This window comes from Athene noctua, chromosome 2 (assembly GCF_965140245.1).
Source record: "Athene noctua chromosome 2, bAthNoc1.hap1.1, whole genome shotgun sequence".
NCBI classification, from domain to species: domain Eukaryota; kingdom Metazoa; phylum Chordata; class Aves; order Strigiformes; family Strigidae; genus Athene; species Athene noctua.
Genome location: NC_134038.1, coordinates 13723622 through 13745735, shown reverse-complemented (window position 1 = coordinate 13745735; position 22114 = coordinate 13723622). Strand labels below are relative to the sequence as shown.

The 22114-nt window shown below is 38.7% G+C and overlaps 1 protein-coding gene across 1 annotated transcript in view; it reads right to left on the bottom strand.

The window, feature by feature from the left end:
• Nucleotides 1-160: 160 nt before the first annotated feature.
• The window catches only part of ATAD2 (ATPase family AAA domain containing 2), a 38569-nt gene continuing 16615 nt past the window's right edge, over nt 161-22114 (bottom strand). The window contains exons 10-28 of the mRNA XM_074898472.1: nt 21808-21916; nt 21470-21585; nt 20036-20210; nt 18622-18710; nt 18120-18279; nt 16390-16480; nt 15634-15948; nt 14264-14390; nt 12701-12884; nt 10959-11144; nt 9536-9668; nt 9192-9391; nt 7781-7940; nt 7297-7419; nt 7053-7202; nt 5485-5883; nt 4760-4881; nt 2656-2784; nt 161-1170 (exon numbers count right to left, since the gene is read on the bottom strand). Coding sequence (XP_074754573.1) covers nt 1129-1170; nt 2656-2784; nt 4760-4881; nt 5485-5883; nt 7053-7202; nt 7297-7419; nt 7781-7940; nt 9192-9391; nt 9536-9668; nt 10959-11144; nt 12701-12884; nt 14264-14390; nt 15634-15948; nt 16390-16480; nt 18120-18279; nt 18622-18710; nt 20036-20210; nt 21470-21585; nt 21808-21916 — 3010 coding nt within the window. The 3' untranslated portion in view covers nt 161-1128. The remainder of the gene's footprint in view (nt 1171-2655; nt 2785-4759; nt 4882-5484; nt 5884-7052; nt 7203-7296; nt 7420-7780; nt 7941-9191; nt 9392-9535; nt 9669-10958; nt 11145-12700; nt 12885-14263; nt 14391-15633; nt 15949-16389; nt 16481-18119; nt 18280-18621; nt 18711-20035; nt 20211-21469; nt 21586-21807; nt 21917-22114) is intronic.

The following is a 22114-nucleotide window of genomic DNA, read 5'->3' as shown; positions in this document are numbered from 1 at the left end:
GATAGATGAAAAAATTCTGTGTAGTTTTGGACAAACACACTAGAAAGAAATGAAAAATACTCAAACATAAGAAACCAAACACACACAGGGGGATTGCAGTTAGGCATTCACTATCACCAGATATTCTGTATGTGAGATGACATAACACAAGAGCAATATGTACAGTGCCACTTATTTTATTGCAACTGATACAAAATTTTATTCTCATAAAATTAAGCTTTGCCTATCTTAATATTAATTTTTAAAAAAATAACTCTGTCCAATTAACTGAGAAGTGTGCTGGTTTGAAGAGGCACAATTCTTCAAAATGGGCTATTGCTTTGCTTTTATTCTAAATATATTTATCACCAACAATATATTCACTTCTATGTAATAAGGAGATACAATTCTCTCCAGGTAACTAGAAAAATAGTTACAAATTAATTCAAATACAAGATCACCTCATCTGTAACTAGCATTTTCTATTAAAATGCTACTCCCCAGTATCCAGATTGTCATTACAAGCAAGAATAAACTTTACCTTAGAAAGTTAGAGTGGTAAATCTTGCTTTGTTTCAAGTTAGGCTATTCTGACTGTCAAAAATAGGCCACAGCAAAAGTTCTTACATTTGTGGAAGGAGTGTTTCTCCCACATTCTTCAGGTTGTTGCTCTATGAAAACCACTTAAGGTGCTATCAGGTAATTAAAAAAACCCTGCTCTGAAATGTGTGAAGAGGTTTCTAAAGGATTTACTTTTCATATACCAAAATGAGATGTGGTTTAGACCTTTATGTAATAAGTAATGGACTATACAACACCACAGATTATTTCAGAAAAATGTATTCCCACAATGTGGAAAACACTAATAAAAGCATATCAACTTTTCAACTGTTTTCTTTTAAAGAAAGTTACTGAAATTGTCTGGGAGATATTCAGATCTGCAGCATTCCAAAGGCAATCACAGCAGTATGCCACATATATAGAGTTCTATGTATAGGACAAAAATATCAAAGCACTTAAAAGACTTTCTTAATATATTTTAAGATCTATTTAATATATGTATAAATATGTAGAAGTAACCTTTGTTGAATTACACACATATAACAACATGGAATGAAAACATCATGAAGTATGCTGAAATCAAGTTTATCACTGAGCATAACTGAAGGCTGCAATTTCTTTCTTCATTTCCTATTAAGAAAAAAAAGACAGTAGCAGTCAGCATGAATATATGCTTAAGAACTCTGTTTATGTCTTCATAAAAAGAAAGAATCTGTACATACATGAAAATCTTAGTAATACTTAGCAAATACACATGCTATATCTTCACCACAATGTCTTTCTATACCCACTAGTAGCTTCAAACACACCCTTATGCATCCAAAACAGAGAGGAGGCTAAAGAGACTCTATGGATCTCTATCAACCGTGGTTTCAACAGTTAGAAAGAGCAGGCAGTTCCTGAAAAGCCACAGCTAAAAGCTGGAAATGTTATTTTCTGCACTCTAACAAGTAATTCCTCAGAGTCCATCTCTTCATACAGCAGAGCACGGTCCTGACTGATTTGCACAGTCACTCTGAATACAAGATATTGTTATATATGTTAAAGCTAAAGGTAGAAGTAGAAAACAAAGAAACCCAGTCACTTTTAATTTAAGCATTAAAAGTTAAGTCGCAAAAGCTCACAAGCCCTAAGATAACATAAATAAATCCCTTCTCATGCTAAACTCGTCATTCTATGGGATGAAAGAAGGGCACATTTTTCAGGAATGGCCTCCCTGGATCCAAGTAATCCTCACTGTTGCACAATCAGAATGGAGTGTCTGTTCTAACTCTTTACCAGATGTGGAAGAAGAGATTGAGATGACCAGGACCAAAGAGAAGAGGCTTCCTCTTTTTTAAGGCAGACTGAGAGGCATAAAGAATTTTATCTCTCTAAGGCACAAACATCTCAGAGACAACTGGATTCAACGATCTTGAATCTGAAGACTGAATATCCAACCTATCTAAATGGATTTGGTACTGGAAATGCCAGACTGGGACCATGGGTGCCTCTGGAAGGTTTCTGCTGAGTTCTGACAACTCAGAAATCCTTTCTTACAGGAAGAGATCAGAGAATTTGACTCAGCATTAAACCAGCATAGGCAGAAAACACCCCTTATGTCAAATTAAAGATGCTTGAGTCACACTAGTTAAAAAAAGGTTAAGATGAGACTACAGGAGAGTCTCAAACTCTTGTTATGTCTCATACTTAATTTCTTTTCAAGAATGGAATGACTGCTATATGAAGTATCACCACCTCTGCCTATAAGGGGAGAAAGAGGAAGCAACAGTTTGAGAAAAGCACCCTCCTTTCATAGCTCCCCGCCCCTAAAAAGGTTCTGGAGAAGCACCACTGACAGACTGAGGTTAACTGCTTTTGAGAGGGCTGTGTGGGTGTACCCCTTGACTTCAAGCCTCTTCCTGCTGAAACTGCCAACAATTCTGCCAAATACAACAATGGTTTTGCAATACGGATAAATGTCTTCCAGACAGAAATGAAAGAGTCTTGTAACACAGGTAACTAGGCAGTAAAGAGTCATGCTAAGTAAGCGTGATGTCCAGAGTGCATGTACGTGCATAACACACACATGCATAACAGTGATGGAAGGTGCTATAATAGACAAGAAAAATGTACCTTCGCTAATTTGGTTTTGTCGTAATCTTTCCGATGTTGGTAAATGCAGTGACTAAGAACAGCATAGAGTTTTTCCAGGTGAAATATACTGAAGTTCTCAGTTGTCACAGTGACAAAATGCAACAGTTGCTGAAAAAAAAAAAAAAAAAAAGAAACAGCAAGTTGAGAATAGTGCAAGAACCTTTGTATAGGCTCTTTATGTTTTTAGAAGCTAAACAGTAACAGCACAACACAAGTGACATCTTACTTCCTTATATTGTTAAATAAAATGAGTGACGCTTCAGAAAACAGATAAAATACCTCACAAGATTTAACTGGAGAAAATGAGTTCGTTTTTTTTTTTTTCCACACTTCAGAAAAAAGGCTTAAATTTCAGACAATACTTTATTACTGATGAATCACATCAACAATCGTAACTGTGAATCAACTGCTTCCAGAACAGCAGGGAATGACACAATCCACTTTGTTGTAGGGTAGCTGCCACAGCAAAGCCACCATTGCATTTCATGAGAGAAACTGTTTCTGCAATGCAGGGCACCACAGAATGGATCTTCTAGATACAGCTGAGCCAGCTGGAAACAGAAGCATCCTTAGGGGCTCACCATTACCTGAACGTGTACTATGCCTACAGCTGCTGGCAGAACACATTGCTCAGGTGTCTGAAGCACATCAGAAAGCAAAGTCAGATCTATTAGCTCTGCCTTTAAACTGACGAGTGGATAAACTAGTAGAGTATCTCTGCCTGTAGCAGATGACCCATCTCTCACATAGTTGTTTCTGGTAAAGATGTGAATGTGATAATCTCTGGGAAAGCCACAGGAACAAGGGAGTGGCAGCACCTTCTTCCCCTGCTGTAGTTGTTTAGTATCTGCGTGGTGTGTGAGGCTGTGAAGATTAGCTTAAGAGAGCAGCCATACCAAATGAAAATATTACTGCCTCACAACTGCCCATCATCAAAGTCTGGCTGCCTCACATCAGATGCATTTCATGACTGTGTCACTCCCTGCAGCTGAAACATATACAAAGGCTCTATCGTACTTACCATCTGTCAAGTGGACAATAACCCTGGAGCACATTATTAGCACCCTGACTCTATGAAAAACCTATGTGGCTCCTCTGCATACACAGGAAGACATGAACAAAACCCCCTCCCTGAAATCTGCTTCTTTAGGAAGCCAGCTTTAAAAAGTTAGTTTCACCTCTACAAATTAAGTCACAGCTTAAAAACATGACAGAACTGTGCTGACAAGCCCCTTCACCAAAGGGGATTCCTGTCGGGCCACAATTTCCCAAACAGGGGAAATATTCATGTAATACTCCCTTTCTCATCATGGCAGGTAAACAGCAGCCCTCCTCTGCGTTGGCCAACTTCCAGGACTGCGACCTAGCCATTTTCTTAATTTTCCTCACTGCAATATTCCCTGAAGATCAATCAGGTCCTTCTTCTACCCTCTCCAATTCATGTTAAGGAACCTCTTTTACTCCCTGCAGCTGGGCCCATCTTTAAGCCTTTCCCCAGCTGTAGCCTAGGATAGCAACTTCTCTCCTACAAGGGACTGGAAAATCCTTATCACGCTGTAACTATGAATGCAAAATCCTAACACTGGATTTTGAAAGAATTTCAGAAAAGCAGGTATTCGTATTTTAGCCATGATGAGCTTTACGTCAGCCTGCTAACTTCAGGTTTAAAGTCATCACTTGTAGAAATAGAGGTCCTTTTCAGGTTCCTAATAAATGAAAACCTGCAAGAAACCGAACCAAAACCCCCAAATCCATCACAGAAACTGTTAAGACATCACTAACCAACAGTACCAGCAGGTTGTCAGTGGGCTATTTTAAAATTCAACAAGTCCTCTTAAATTAAAAAATGAGGAGAGAACCCAGTTTCCTAAAATTTAGTTCACCAAAAGCAAGAACAACAGTCTACACCAAGTGTGCAAACACAACAGTCATAGCCCATTACCAGTTCAATTATTTCACAAGCTATATATCCTCCCCATAAATTGTTTTAATTGGCATTGTTTAATTGGCATTTAATTGGCAACTGTACTCATAGCAAGAAAATGTCCTACTTCAGTATTAACAAAATAGAAATTAGACTTACTGTGAACTCCTGGTAATTGACAATTGGCTGTGTGGCAGTTCCCATGGATGGCTTGACATGTATCACCTGCTGCTCTTCGACTGGAGAATATCTTTCATGAATTACAGAGCATACCCAGAAATCTGGAATGACACAAATTTCTTAAGTCAGAATTTCTGTTTATCTGGAATACAGTATCAGTGAAGTATCCTGTACCTGGAACACAGTTCTCTCTGGAATGACAGAGACAAAACTGTTACCATTTTTTCACTGAGAAATGCTTGACTTTCACTTTCTTTCTGGCAAAAGTCACTGCTCCATAAAAATCAGAAACTCGGACACAAAAAAGCGCACTACAGAAGAAGGCAGGGGAAAAAAAATATAGTCACATTGCCATTACAGCACTGCATGGTAAAACTTCCAAAGTAATTTAGGCTAGGAAACACATCTTACATTGCAAACTTTAGGACATGTGTCTTCTATTCCACATGTGACTCTGGGTCCACACTGCTTGAAGCACAGCTTGGTGCCATTTGAAAAACACACTTCAGAATCAAAAAAACAGCAGCTACAAAAACCCATGAGTTTGGCTAGCATAACTAAAGGAGCAGCATCATTATGCAAGAAACATTGAGTGCTGGTTCTAGGGAGATACAACAGCAATAACAGAATGGCATTAAAGATGACCAAATCCTACTAAGTAGGAATAAAAAGGAGCTACATGACCTGTTTGACCTTTCACTTACCATTTGAATTTTCTTCTTCCAAACTTTCTGCTACTTGGCAATCTATCACTTCACTGTTCTTTCTTAGGTCTGAAGGTTCAGGAAGCATGACACTCTTCTTTTCAAAAGCAGGTATTGTGAAAAAGAAAAATGTCTCATCTTCTGCCCCAGATTTATTTTCATTCCCATTTTTCTGTCGTTCTTGAAGTACATTTTCATTTTCTTCCACAGAGTAATCCTGTGTGGGCTCAACTTCAGTGTGATCCATATTAGAAACATGTTTTTCTGGAGACTCTTCACTGCTCTCTACCTCATTTTGCTCTTCCGGAACTTTATTCTCTTTATTGAACTGAAAATTCCTCCTCTTTGCCCTGATACCCAAAGAGCCTTTGTTCTTTTTGCGTTTTCTTTTTGATATACCTACAAAGAGATACCAGAAAAAGTAAGCCAAAACATTACCCAAACAGTTCTTCCTTCAAAATCCAGCATCCTCATCTTACTTGACTTACAAGGAAAATGATCAAAGAAGCTCAAGTACCACTGTCTGTCTCCCTACATGTGTCTAGAGAAAGAGTTGCAAATTAATGAGGTCAATTTGCTATTAGATTTTCCATTCACAAAACCATCAGCTTCAATATTTTATGAGCAGAAAATTCTTACTTTTGATAGGAAGTATTACTGCAAAGCAAGGTTATTAGGTGAAGTTGCTTACTGTCTTACTACGTGAACTAATCTAGATAAACAGAAAAGCGTTTGGAGACAAGCCCTTCTTCAAATCCGTTTTAAAGCTGTAAACTTCAAAAACTAAGTGTGTGTTGGGCAGAGTTAAAGAGACAATTCTAAGGGAATATTTGCTGGAGAAAACATTGTCTGTAAACACTTATGCCTCATACGCTTTCTGATTCAGTTAACCTTGTTTAAAACATAATTCACATTCTTGCCTTCCAGAAAAAGCCACCATTCTTTGTATTCAGAGAGTACTGCTCAAAGCATATGGGTGAAGTCAATGGCAAAATTCTCAGTCATGCCAGTGAGACCAGGAAACTTCACACTATGTCACGTGCTTTAACGGAAACACCCAAGTCCCTTTGTTCTTTCATGTCCTTTTCACAGGAAGAGTGAGGAAATCATGATCTTTCCTTTACATATCTATCATGATTGCTCCCCTATTTTTTTCCCCTTTCCCCCTTCAATTGGAAATCACAGGAAGAGAGAGCATAGAGTTTAGCATTTCAGGGCAGGGAAGGGAAAAATGCTGTATTATATAACTAAGAACTAGTTGATTGTTCAGCAACTGCCAGGTACAACATTTCTGACTTCAAGAGGTAGCAATTTAGGAGCCATTACATGTCAGTTGGGCCATCAAGGCCAGTATTTTACAATGTAAACTAACTACTGTACTTGACCTTCATAACCATACTGAATGAATGATCTCTGGATTTATCTCATATTTTAAAGCAAGTTAAAAAATATGATGAGTCTGGCATGAAGAACCAGGCATCACAGAAACCTGTTACGTGACAAGAACAGAGAAAGTACTGTTGACTTTAACACTGTCTCCAAGAAAGTCTGAATAAAATGCAACTTGCCTTTAGAGCAGGGTGTACTGGAATTTATAGGTGCTGCTGGCATCTTCATTTTTTCATTACACTTTGGTTCTGTTTCCTTATACCCAGGAACAGAGTTCTGATTTGGCATTGCACAGCAGTGAGATGGAGTGTATTTTGAAGAGCTACAACCTTGCAGAAAAGAACAGACCGAAGAATTGTGTCTCGCATTGTTGGTCACAAATACTAAGACAAGTATTAAAGTCCTTAGCGTCAAAAAACATACCTCTTTCCTTACGAGATTCTTTAATCACCTCACAGCATTGTTCAAAATCTTTGTCCAGTTCTGCCCTCACTATGGCGTATGCAGTATCTCTCAAAGTACAAGCTCTGCGCCTAATGAGGCAACCTGAAATTTTACAGTCAGAACTGAGTATTTTCTACCAGCCAATGAAATCCTTTATTTTGATTACTTAGAAAGATCTTGTTCTTCTCATAGGTAGGTTCTGAAAGGTTATCTCAGTGGATATTTTCCATATATATATATATATATATAAACCCCATAAGAGTTAATTATTAAAGCAAAAGCACTAGTTACTGATCAACACTTCTATTGCCATTTCACACCCAAGTAGTTCAACGCTACAACACTGGTAACCTGGCAAGAAACGCTCTCTGTGGGTGTTTAAAAGGATCTAATCCCACAGATGACATCTATCAATTTATAAATTTTAAATTTTTCCAAATCCAGGATAAAAACACATCCTCACCTCCACGATCTTCATCTGTGTTATACTTTAAAGCATTGCTGCAGATTAGATCAATGTCTTTTAGAAAATCTTCTGCAGTCAGGTACTGGTGCAAGTCAATCTTAGAAAGAATAGTCGACAGGTCCATGGGCTGCTTAATAACTCTGGCATAATCAGATGCCTACAAATGAAATAAACATGCTCAGAGATTTAACACATTGTCTATTAAAATAATTAATTTTGGTAAAGTCAAATAAAGTACTTTGTAAAAACCCCAAATATTTATGACACATCCGAAAACACAGAAATTAACAAGTTAGTTTCTTGAAAATAGAAGGGCTACTTGAACTGGCTTTGAAGAAACAGACCAGAAGAGGGAAAGAAAGCAGCAGGGAGGTCAGAAGCCTGTATGTGGCAGGGAAGAAAACCGACACCCAGAGTGGGATTCATTTCACTTTGCTTCAGAAAATCACAGCGAAGAAACTTTTCTCAGTGAAGCCACCTAAGATCCTCTTTGTTGTTGGAGGCAAGAAAAAGGCTGCAGGAATTACACCTTTGAAGCATCTGTCCTAGACATCTACTTTAGAATGAGTTAACTGGACCCAGAGGTGCTGATTTCTTTTCTCAGACCATAAAAGAAGCCTAATGACTAGTTTAGGTGAGGACATCTGTGTTTGCTTAGATTATTCACATCTCGGAAACTAGAAGTAAAGGGAAAAACAAGTCAGTGGATGCTTAGGGGAGCAGGACTTTGCTGAAACACAAAGCTCTATTAAAACTACAGCTGACATGGAAGTATATGCCCCTGGCTTAGGCTTATTCAATAAATTCAATGAGAGACTAAGAAGTGTAGGGGAGGAAGAAGAAACCATACAGCCCTTATGGTTGATCTCATACTGAGGAGCCCCTGATGAAATGGAGAATAGAATCTTAACATTTATTTTAAAACTACTGCTTCTACTCCTGTTCTCAAAGAAACTACCAACAGTCAGTGAAAGAGCTTTAGAATTTACTGAAACAGTCCTATAGATACTGTTTTGAATAAAGAAAGAGATCTCTCTGCTTTTCAGTGCTGTAACACGCCTACACGTCAAAGCCTTTTAATGAGCAAACTGTGTTGATGTTTGGTCTAACTGGCAGTTGGACTAGATGATTGCCATAGGTCCCTTTTGACTAAAATATTCTAAAGTTCTAAGGGCATTTTAGAAGGAACCCAGGGCTTTCAGTGAATAGCCAAGTAACAGACACTCGAGAGCCTCAAGGAGTCAGCAAAAGCAAAATTCACTTCCTGCTTCTTGAAAGACCAGAACAGTATGGTCCTAAAAACAAAGATAAACCTTCCTATAGAGAGAACACAAACGTTGAGAAATACACAGAGAGAAATGAAGAATACACACGGATAAATTGGTATTAAAGGACAACAGTCATTTACCTCCTCTGGGTTAACAGGCTTTGTAAATGCTCTGAAACGTCCATCAGTGGCAAGTCTGTGAGTCACATTCCGTAAGAAAACCCTAAGTTGATGCAACATATCCTCCTCCTTCTGCTCCTCTGGCTGTCTTATTTCTTCCTCTGTCAGCTCTTGAGGCTTAGGCGGCAGTGCTACAGGCAGTTCTTCCAGTGGCTGACAAGCTTAAATCAATCAAACTTCTACTCAATTTATGGTACTCAAACACAAGCATATGGAAAATTACTGATAGAAAGTTACCACCACAGCAAATACTGTGTACCTATTAACTTACAGCTAGCAAAGGTTTATATGTAGTATATCCTCACCTGCATTGTCTTTTGATGCAGGAGGTTTAGCAGCTTGATTTATAATTAAGTCCTCAAAAAACTTTCTTCTTTTGTCCTTATTAGGCAAGCGGAGTTGGAAAACTTCATAATCATTAGTAAACAAGTCTTTTATCTAAAGGATGAGGAGAAAAGCTATTACAGATAGAAGGCCACGCAAGTTTATATTCTCTTCCAAAAAGATGAGTACCTTTCTAAATTAGACCAAATAATCATCTAGGTAAGACAAATTGTGAAAAAGTTATCTTCTTGGCCTTAAAAGGCTAGATTTTCATAGGTTAGCACGGCAAATTACGTATCTTCTCTAAGGAACTCCCCTAGAGCTCAAGCCCAGCAAAGGGACCATATGACACACCGATAAAGCGGTGACATTCACCACCTCCAAGACTGATGATTTTGCATTTACTTGCCTTGCTGTCCTTTAGTTTGAATCTTTATGGCAACTACAGAAGGAATGGGCAGGGTTCAGCAGATGAGTGCGGGCTTTTTGGTAAGGTGTTTTGGTTTGGTTTTTTTGAAAATTAATTTCAATGAGGTGTCTGAAGTTGCATACTTCCAGGTTTTACTCCCATTTTTCAATCTCTACTACCAAAAGGTATGGAAGGAATTTCAATACTTATTTTAGAAGGAATTTATTAACAGCTTAAAAACTTTCGTGAAAGTTAAACCGTTTCAAAGCCTTTGATGATAAACCCATCTAGCTAAGCAAACACACCTCCCCCACCCCAGTAACTGAGACAAAATAATCAGAGCAGCATATTCACATTTGGAACACCTTTCTTTAATGCACACTCTCAGATGTCTAGAAAGCTAAGCATGTATTCCTACTGAATTGTGTTAAGGAATACAGGTGAAAATCGACTACCAAGTTACTTAAAGGGAAGTTGGAACATAGCTTTCTAATTTGTAAAGCTTTCACTTACATGGAGATTGAAATTTTTATGGAGGTATTTAAATTTGAAACGACATTCTGTCATTAATGATGTGACCAGTCTATTTTTTCAGTAAAAACATCTTTCATTTTCAGTAAAAGTGTTTTCAGTAAAAATATCTTTTTCCCATTTACATGGCAAACACTGTGTATTCTTGACTAAGAACATACCTAACTATCTAGAAGTCACTGGAATTATGATCTGAAGTAAATTTATACATCTGTCTAATAAGCATGAATGTGCGAGAAGGCAGAAAAGTTGGGTCAAAGTCAATCTCTTTACTCAGAAAACACTTTACACAAATGCCTTCAGCATTGTTTTATCTAAGCAAATTTTAAGAGACCTGGTTAGGGTGCCTGAGTACTAACAGTGTAAATTTGCTTAATAGGGCACAGTACTCCAGTTCTTAAAGGACTGATCAATTAACAAGAAAGTGAATAGAAAAAAAAAAAAAGACAAATCAACAGAAATACCTCCTTCGGGAGATCTGCATGACACACATCAGATGTTGCAAGCAGCAAAACTGGAGCAAATGCTGGAATGTTCCGCAGTAGTGTTATAAAAGTAGCTTTCAATGTAGGTCCAACAGCCTCCCACCACCAATGGATATGTGAGATGTAAATGATACTTGGTGCTGTTCTCTGAGCGTCCCGCATCAGCTGGTAAAAGAAAAGCTTGGATGAGAAAACTAAACCATGTAGAATAGGCTAACAAGTACGTATCAGTCAAACTATCTTACAAAAGAGGAGTACAGGAAGCCAAAACATCAAAACAAACCAGCAAAAGAACAACTTCTTAACAAGAAGGTAAAAGTTTCACTTTGACTGAAATATAGACATTGCTACGCAGATAGAACCAGATCTGAATTTCTGACCGATTTCAAAACTACCTAGGCATAAGATAACTCCTAAAGAGTTTCACAACTCAGCTGGTGTGGTGGTGTGCCCAAGACTAGCAGGAGAACAAGACTAACCCTTCAGCAAGGTGTATTAGTCTGGGTAAATCGCTACATGACTGCAGCAACACCATTTTCAGTTCAGAGTGGGCACATATCCAAGTCAGCCTGGAGCAGTGTCTGAACAAACAAAGACCTATGTGAGAAGATGAGGGCTGAGACTGTAGAAGAGGCCTGGTTACAATTCATAATTTCAAGTACATTTTGTAAGATTTGTGACCTGTCTTTAGCCTGCCTGACTAGCTCAGTCACGCACAGCCTCTCATTACCGAAGGATCCATCAGACCAGATCACAATGCATTTGAAAGATCACAAGCCATTGCCTACAGGGAGTACCTCAGCCACAAAGGAAGACATGCACCTACTGCATGAGGAGAGTGGTAACAGTCCTTTCACATAGCAAATTTCTCGTGCACCCTTTGAGATTATCAGTATTCTGGGAGTTCCTGTCACAAGATGAGAAGTGCATGTGGTATATCCGGGCAGTGACTAGACATGCTGGTTATAGGACTTCAGATGCAACCATCATATAACAAGAAAGGAATTGCTCCTCTTATGTGACTAAAGAGTATCTGGCCATGTAATGTGTCTGTCCTTACTTGTACAGCTCTGAAAAGCTGCTATTAAAGGTCAGAATATTTTAATACAGTGATGTCAAACAATGAAATGGATTTCCTGCCTAGAAGTAAAAAGCAGTGCTAAACCTGCTTACATTTAATTTTCCTAGTTAAGAACCCACACCATAGTACCAATGCAAGTGTTCCATGAATTTTAATGCTTTTACTGCATATACTGCAGCAGGGCAGCTGTATATGTATAAAAAAGAAACACTTCTTTTCCTTAAAACCTCAATTGCTTTACCCATATAAAAGGTGGCTACAGAAAGTGCAAGACAAACAGTCAGGCTGATGCAGAGTCATCTCCTGGGAGCACAGAGTCTTAAGCAGCAATGAAAACAACTTTCTGGATCCCACCAAGTCTGGCAGGATTCCTTGCCATAAGGAGAGGTTTATTAGCAGCACCTCCCATCTTCCCCAGCTGCTAACAACATCCTTGCTGTTTAATTTGAAATGGAAAATATGGGCATGTACAACACCCTTAGTCAGTGTCATCTGATCTAGAAGAAAAGCGGATTTTCAGACAAAAGTAAACATAACAGCACATTCAAGCCAGGCCAACTCCATTAACAATGAATTTTGCTTACTTTACTCATTTACGTACAGTTCATGTATCTTAGGAGATTAAAGAGGAAACAGATACCTGTGCACATGTTTCTTCTGGAGATGTGATGCTACTAAACAAAACAGCTAGGTCTAGTGCATAAACTGGAAACTTTTCCAGGGCATGTATTACTGCAGGTGCCAAATGAGAAGCTTGCCCATATCCTGAATCTCCAGTTATTAAGAACCGTGGCCTGCAAGATGTCGGCTGATAATAAGCATTTCTAGAACATTAAGGAGAAAGTAAGTTTAAAAATGAAGTGACAAATAGGCACACAGATGTTAAAGTTTTTTTTCCTATGCACTTTTTTCTTTTGGTAAATACTCTCCATTTTCAAGCAAATAAGAAGCTGGCCTGTGATCAGGAAGACCATGACAGCCCATTTTATTACAAACTGGTACCCTACTTCCCCTAAGAAAACCTGCCAATCCCCAGCATGTCTGCTCTTCGTTGGTCTCAGTTAAGTACCAGCTCTTAAATTCCACAGGGGGACTGTCCAGCTCAATACACACATGACAACTCATCAGTAACCTGAAATGGGGGAAAACAACTCTCAGCACACACCAGTCCGGATCTCTTCACCACCCATACGCACCAATTCTCAATAGGTCTTGAGTTTAAGTAGCTGTGAGATCTCTACATCTGTCAAGTTTAGCTGAAATTTGGCCATAGTTACTGGAGATTGTGGGAAGGAAGTGGCAGAACCATATTTTTAGAAAAAAAATTAACACGGGCACTGAAACACATTAGCTGTTATCTCAAGTACAGTTGGATCGGTTAAATTGCAGCGGTATGCTGAAGATGTAGATTTACATTTGTTTTATTCAGCCACTCTAATTGTTTCACTTTGAATTGTGCATTAATTTCCCAGTCATGTTGCTTTACTCCCACAAAACACATTTGTGAAAAGCATTTGCTTTTTCCACCCCAATACTGTTGTACCTTTACTGGGTGAAGTCAAAGATCCTAGAGACCTAACCAAGCTCAGCAAGTCCAAAGATTTTCTGGACAGCACAGTGACAGAAAGAGAGAAAAATAACTGACCCTACAGTGATGACAGGAATCTATTTTTTCAACTGTTGGCTTATACGACTTCCACAGTAAAATGTCAAAAAATTAACATCAATTTAGTAGGTGAAAGTTACAAAATGCAGACATCATTTACGTTTTTTCTCAGTGTTTTAATGAGCCATTTCTCAATTTTGTTTCTGCTACATAATTTGCTACTGGTTTAACACTCCTGGAAGGTAGAAGGTCAAAAGATGGCTACACAAATCCACAGGAGTTTTTTAGCTAGAAGGACAGACAGCACATTTCTCTGGTCTTGAGTCTTTCAAGGAATACCATGGGTTAAATCATGTTCTAATAGTCTGTAGACCACTGACTTGGGAAAAGAGGGCTGGGCCGTTCAGTTTAATGGGTTATGACAGTGTACTCCTTAGAACGTTAGTACCCAGCTGGATCTTCACCCTTACTTCTTGCAAAGACTGATCACCCCCCCCCCCCCCCCCCTTTACTCCTTCATCTACCACCCTTCACATCAAAACTCTATACAGACCCAGCCATCTTCAAAATGTAAACATAAAGGGGATAAACATTTACCGGCTGAAAGTGAGGAGGCTTTCCTTTTGTCTACCAGGCATATTATGAGTTGGCTTGTCTTCAAAGATTGATGGCAATTCCTCACCGCTGTCAATCACATCATCTCTTACAATATTATTTAAACTGTCTGAAAGATAAGTTTGTTAACTTTCCTGAATAGTCCATCTCTCAATATCACATTAATCCATTAATCAAGCTTCTAAATCAGTGTTGGAAACCACCTGTATTTGAGGGCACATGCTGAAAGCTATTTTCTGGAGTTCATTCTACCACAGATCTAAGGAGACTGCACAAGTCTCTACAAAGCTGTCCTACATCCTGTGATTTGCATAAGCTATTATCCCTCTGTTGGTGAAAACTTGGAGGCTTTTTTTCCTTAGAATAAAGATGATTAGGAACAACTTCTGTAGTTCCTAGACATGTGAAAAACCCAACAAGGCTACTTCTTTCTGGAGGAGGTTCCCCCACTGGATGTGGAGCAATTAAGTGAATGTGATGGCCACAGACTTCCATTTGTCTCGGACTAGTAAGTCAGAATATAATAACCTACTAAATAAGGCTCCTTGCAGATCACTGAAGGAGGAGATAAGGTAAAGCGGGCAGCAGAGAGAGAATGCAATTACCAATCCCCGAGCCTCTCTGCTTTGATTTGGCTGGTGGGGTTTTGCCTCTGTTTTCCCAATGCAAATACATCTTCCAGATCTACTGGGAGCAATACTGGTGGAATATTCTCCAGGAATGAGCATAACAACTAACTATTCACAAATTTCCATTAATCGGGAGTGGAGTGAGTTGATACATTTACTTGCTCACACCAACTGACAGACTAAACCTGATCAGGGCTGATACAGTCAGGAGCATGAGGTGACATATGATATGCAAGCCAAGCCCCGAAGTATCCACTCCTAAAACATTCTGATCTCACATGCAAGTGTACAAGTGTGATCCACAAACATTTCAATTCAGAGACTATGGTTAAAAGTCATGACATCTAAACCAGTATTTAGCTTAAACCCCTTGTCTTGTGGTCCTGACATTCTTCAGACAGGAATTAGAAGCATTCATGTAAAATACCCTTGTCTCCCCATTTAAACATTTATTTTGAAAGAGGTGCCCCATACATTAAACTTTAGATCCATCTCTAGAAATTACAAATACCATGTTAGCTACTGTCAGAAACAGGGTGCTCTAGCAGAGAACACACAGTACTCTATTCCAAACGACAAGTCATTCACAGCTCCCATGCAGCACTGTGCACATGCATATTATCACATTCTGCTATGGTTACAGCTGAGAGGTTTGCCTATGTTGATTGCACAAACCAGAACTTTTGCCCTGGCAGAATTTTGAAGTGGATGTTCTTGCTGTACCTTGCTGTTGGTTCTTCTTTAGTGCAATCTCTGCATGCGGAAATACTTTCTGTAAGGCTTGTAAAATTTCTGCTAGCGTGTTTTCAAGCAGTGGTTTTGAAATAGGGGGTAGCGGTTGCCCAGGTGAAGTCACAGCCCTCTGTGAAGATGGAACAATCTTCTGCATAGCCACGACAAAATCCTTTGCTGTTATTTTGATAGAATTGATATCTAACTGCAGTTTCTCATCACTTCTGTATATCTGAGGATAGCAGCGGCGCAAAGCACAGAGGGCAGTTTCAGCACATAACGATTTAATATCAGCACCACAGTATCCTAATAAACAAAACAAGAATCACATGTTAGGTCAGTCTCAAGCAACATAGAAGTAAAGGCCAAGGTTTCTAAAGTGCAACCCCGAAAGACTTTGTATACAGCCCAACATTAACTGGTTAAGAGAGAATTTAGAGTGACTGCACCGTGGAGAAATTTTGTTATGTGGCTTGCAGCTTGATATCCTGCACTTATGAAGCAGCCTCACAGTCAAAACTTTGCTCCCAAGGAAGATGCCCAAACCCCATTCAATGTTCTGACAGACAAAATAAAATCAAAAGAAAAGAAGCATCTGACTTCCTATTTATTTGCTCCCAAGATGTGCCAGTTGCCTCACCGCCTCACTCTGTAGGCAAGGCACAAGAGCTGGGGTAGTGCCTGACACAAGCCCAGATTCCTTGGGACTCAGTCACATACAGTAACTCACTTAGTTTTCAAACTTACCAACACATTTTTCAGCTAGGTCTTCAAGAAACCTGTCTGACGGCTTAGGGTTCCAGCCTTGTGTGTGAATCTTTATAATCTCTTTTCTAGACTGGAAACAGAATGGTTGCCTTTTAGTTTGTCCCAAGTTTTTTCTTAAAAAACCCCTCAAAACCACAGAACAAAACCCCAAAAAACCTCACAATACTACAAATAATTCTCTTCTCTACTAAACTTTTAAGAATTTTAAAGTTCAGTTAATACGCTCTCTGATTTTTCAAGCACAATATTTAATCATTCTCAACTTGTTACATTAAACTCTTCCTGGGGGGTCTGCAGTGAAATCAAATGCATTTATAGCTTCCATAAAAAGTAAGTTTCCACAAGTATAAGACCTAATGATCCTAAGGAAGAACCTGTAGCAAAAAAATAAATAAATTATTTGCAAACAGAGATTTTTGACCAAAGAAAATTCTCTCAAATTCAGCAAAACTTCACGGTGACAGTCTCATTAGTTCATCAGATTTGCTTTTCTGCAGATTCATTCAAGGAAAACAGTCCTAGCACAACATTTCAAATTGCTACAATTGTAACAAAGAATAATAATTATGACTCAAACTACTGTCACTGATCCAGAAAGTGTCAAATGTTGCCTATCCTCATCTCTAATTAGCAAGACTTTCATTTAAGTATTTCCTGGTACACAGATTAATTAGGGCAGATTTCTAGATTTCCACAGTAGGGAGTAACATATTTGATCTGTTTCATGGTGCCCCCTCTCCTGTTGCTGAAAGCAGATAAAAACTGGAAACAAATGTTTGTTTTAAATACGCTGTTTAGTGCACTTTCACCAGCCTTCAATCCAGTCAGTGTTTTATCCTTTTTCCAAAAAGCACTAATAAAAGAAAAAGAAGTGTCAGTGACAGCCAGAGGGAAAACACAAAACCAGCGTTCCAGTTTTGCACGCTGTCTTCACCCCTTCAATATGTTTTGGTTGCTATAATATTGCAATTAAATAATTATAATATAATTAGAATGATATTATTATTATTTGGTTGCTATAATATTTTAATTGCTTAGCTATCACCATTGAGCTAGAAGCTTCCCAAGGCCTCCACCTGTGCAGCGTCCTTCACCCCGTTGTCCAAATCCCTGTTAATAAGTACCAGGAAGAATGCAAAATCCCCAAATGTTCAGAGGTGTCTCCCAGGATACCCAGCCTGGGAACAATCAAACACAGGAAGAGCTGCTATCCCTTCACAAACCAAGAGCAAGAACACTTCAGGGTGAAAGTGCCCAAGTGAATTAAATAAGTAAGCAAGCATGAACTGCTTTGGGAACAGGAAATTTTCATTCACTCCTGCACCCTGATTAAAATTTTTGTTATCAAAAATGAAATTCTTGTGTGCACACCATTTCTTTCATTTCCAAGATGAGATAGCAGTAATTTGTAGCTAATTCATACATTCAATCTTTCTTAAACATTTGATAGAAGCATCCCATTTTCTTGGCTGGTCACAGTGAAACCAGAACTAATTACAGAACTTTGGTGAAGTCATCTTAATCATAAATATTCGGTATCAGATCTGCCCTCCACAGTACAAGACAGTCTCTCCAGATATCCCTCTTTTGTCCAAGTTGTACAATACTGGTTTTGATTTTAACTGCTCCGTGATACTGCATTGTTACATGGTTTTGTTATAAAGATGGACTCTGCTACATTAGCATTAAGACTGAGTTTAAATTCTTACCTCTTTATTTGGCAAGCTGAAGAGGAGCTCTCGATCAAAGCGTCCTGGTCTTCGTAAAGCAGGATCTACGGCATCCAGTCTGTTGGTGGCTCCGATTACCACAACCTCTCCTCTGCTGTTTAAGCCATCCATGAGTGACAGAAGTGTTGAAACAAGAGAGCTAACAGGAAAATATAATTTTAATTCACTGATTTAGTAAATTCTGTTATGTTCTACATGACCTTCTCCAATGATCACCCCAAAAGGATTAGCTTTTAATTGATTTTTAACAGATTAGTGACTCATTTGAAGACATACAAAAAATAGATAAGGTAACACAAGCCTTGTGCTGATCTCAAGCTTAGTGAATTGTTTCCAACTATTGTTTAAAAATCAGCGGAAATTTAGTAGCACTGTATTACTAATTTTCAGGATAAATGAATGTGTCACAAAGTTAAACAGGTTGTGATCTTCTTTTCACAAAGATCAAGCAGTTTCTATGTAGGTACAAAAAATGTACTACCTGTAAACTTGGTCTTGCTTACTGGACCTCACAGGAGCAAGACCATCTATCTCATCAAAGAAAATAATTGAGGGTCGCATCTGGTAGGCCTGGAATGAAAACACAGGAACGTTGACAGAAGTAAACCAGCACTATTTTAAAGAGAAAATGCATGAAAAATGTTATGGTTGGAAGGTCACTAGAACTAGACTCCTCAGACTAGCATCAGGGATCTCTACTAATTGAGCGAATGGAGTAAGTGCCATGAGTAACAGAAGACAGCAGCCTATGTCAGCCCCCTGAGACTGGGTGACAGGAGACAAATCATACCAGTGTTTTTTACAGCTCTTTGGCAACCACTGAGAACGGAGCAATTCAGTTATAGGTTCTGGAAGCAAGCTTCCATTATTAATTTATATGACCGTGCTTTTAGCCTGTATCTTTCTCCCTCTGATCTAAAGTCACCATATCATAAGGAGGTGAAAGTCCCCCTGTACTCTGCACTGGTGAGGCCACACCTGGAGTGTTGTGTCCAGTTTTGGGCACCTCAATACGAGAGAGATATTGAGTTACTGGAGTGAGTGCAGAGGAGGGCAACGAAGGTGGTGAAGGGCCTGGAGAATAAATCCTAGGAGGAGAGATTGAGGGAGCTGGGACTGTTCAGTTTGAGGAAGAGAAGGCTGAGGGGAGACCTCATCACTCTCTGCAGCTGCCTGAAAGGACACTGCAGAGAGGTTGGTGCTGGTCTCCTCTCACAGGTGATCAGTGACACAACAAGGGGGAACGGCTTTAAACTGCAACAGGGGAGGTTTAGACTGGACATTAGGAAAAAATTTTTCACAGAAAGAGTGGTCAGACAGTGGAATAGGCTGCCCAGGGAGGTGGTGGAGTCACCATCCCTGGATGTGTTTAAGGGTCGTTTAGATGAGATGTTGGGGGATATGGTGTAGGGGAGAACTTTGTAGAGTAGGGCTGATGGTTGGACTTGATGATCCCAAGGGTCTTTTCCAACCTGAATGATTCTGTTCTATGATTCATATTTCTTGCCTCTTGAAACCCTTTTTGTGGTTGTTGTTTTTTTTGGGTTTTTTTGTGGTTTTTTTTTTTTTTTTGTGTTGTGTTTTTTTTGGTTTTTTTTTTTGTTTTTTGTTTTTTGTTTTTTTTTGGGGGGGGGAAAGTTTGGTGGTAGGTTTTTGTTTTATTTTGTGGCAGAGGGTGGGCGTTTGCTTTGCGAGGTTTTCTTGTTTATTAATCTTTCACAGTGCACCTCAAGATTTCAAGCCCCTAAAAAAACCCAATGAAAAAGGAAACACTGGCAATCCCATTTCAGTGAAAGGAACTGACAAAACGCAAAAAAGAGTGAACTGTTCTTAAAAATACTCACCACAGAAAATTACAGTTACAACTCAGAACACATAGCACATTTCAACCTTACCTGATCAAATAACATACGAAGCTCTCGTTCAGATTCACCCACCCATTTACTCAGGCAGTCAGCACCTTTTTTCATGAAAAAGGCTATTCTCCTGTCACCTTGGCTACATTCATTAGCGAGTGCACGAGCCACCAGTGTCTTCCCAGTCCCTGGTGGACCATAGAATAGGCAGCCTCTGCAATTAAAAAAAAAAAAAAAAAAAAATTTAAGTAAGAAAAAACCCATTACAACCCCCATCCCTAAAACGCACAATCTTCTCTCCTAAATGAAAGACTTCATCTATACAACAGTGGTAACAGCTGAAGTGTGAGAAAAGACAAATTGGATGGAAGTTTTGTGTTCCCGCACAATTCAACAAGGCATCAAACAAAATGAATAAAGAGTATAACACAGATGTACAAAACCTTGAGAAAAGATCATAGTGTTCCACAAGGACACTTCCAAAACTGGTGACAAACCAACAGGGGTGTTTACAGCACAGTGGAGCCAAACAAGAACAAACTTCAGTGAAGGATGAGACTGGTCTCTAACATGAATCACCAGTTCATTTTTTAGTGATGCACTGCATATTTGTTCTTGTTTTCACAAGAATCAAGGTAGTAAAGCATTTCATTCTCCTTCAAAAAGCTTTAAGTTACTGGATTTGGACTCCCAGACCATCCATTGCTGATGATAAATGAGGAGGAACTCTAAAGCTGGGAGGATATTCTGCATTTCCAGATATACATACTCTTCATCTAAAAAAACGAATACACTGCTCTTTCAAAGAGAATTCCAATGAAGAAAGAAGCAAAACACTGAGAGATTTTATTTTGATGATTTGCACTAGTTTTAAGTTCCTGAAAGCGAAGAATTTAAAGTCATATTTCAATATCCATGATCGAGTTTTGCTGACCAAGAGCATATAAAGCTAACAACTAAATCTCTAATAATTTCATCTCATAATGCAGAACTAATTTAGCTGTATAAGAAGTGGACACATTCTTATTTTAGCCCGAGCACAAACACACACTGCAAGGTTCTAGTTGAAAGTCTTATCAGTTGTAAAATTGCTACTTGAGCACTTGAAAAAAAAACAACCAAACAACCAAAGAGTCAGCAGGAGAGACAAGTAGACTTTCAAGCAACACACATGAATACCAGTAACTCCTCCTTGCTTGTAAACTAATTAAGTTGACTTGTACATAGAACTCAAAAACAACATAACCCCACCTTTTAAAGGCAAGACACCTTTAAAGTGTATTCTCACCAAAAACTAAATCTTTGAGCCCACATGTATTCCGGATTCTATCCATTTTCAAGAAATTACTTTTTGCTACTGCCAAAATCCCCATCAACATCACTGAAAATTTTGAAGCATGTAAATATATTGATACCTCAGTCAAATGTTCTACGGAAAACAAGTGAATTATAGTTTTAATCGATGTTTGTTACCTTGGCGGTTGAATTTTCAATCCCTGGAAGACTTCTGGGTAAAGCAGTGGAAAAATGACCATCTCTTTTAAAGCTGCAATGTGGTCAGAAAGACCACCCACACCATCAAATCGTACCTAAAAATAAATTCAGTAGAACACATTTTTGCATGTTAAAGAAAGCTGCACCCTCAATAAGATTCCATCAGAAATCACATGTCAGCACAAAGGTAACATTCTGGGCAGTTTCAAATTGCTTGAGAAAAACCGTTAACCAAGGTAGTTGTAGACAGCACGTTATTGAAAGCTTTTATAAGCCCTGTAAACAACTCACTGAGACAATGAACTAAAAATACTTACCAGACAATCTGTTTGCGTTGGATCACCATCAGACAGACCTGTTCCAATTTTCATTCGATCCTTGTGAATTCTCTTCAACATATCTTTCCCAAAGTTTAGTGGAAGACACCTGTTTTGAATTAAGGAGAAAGAGAAAGGCGCTTTCTAACTTAGGATGCAGCTAGCAGATTTTTGCTTTTATAATGATGGGCAGTGAATGTACAAAAACCTCACGAATTACCATAAACTTCCTAAATAGTTAAATGTTCCTTCAAATGGGTTTACATTTAATATCCATAAGTAAATAAAGGAAAATGGTCACTCCAGA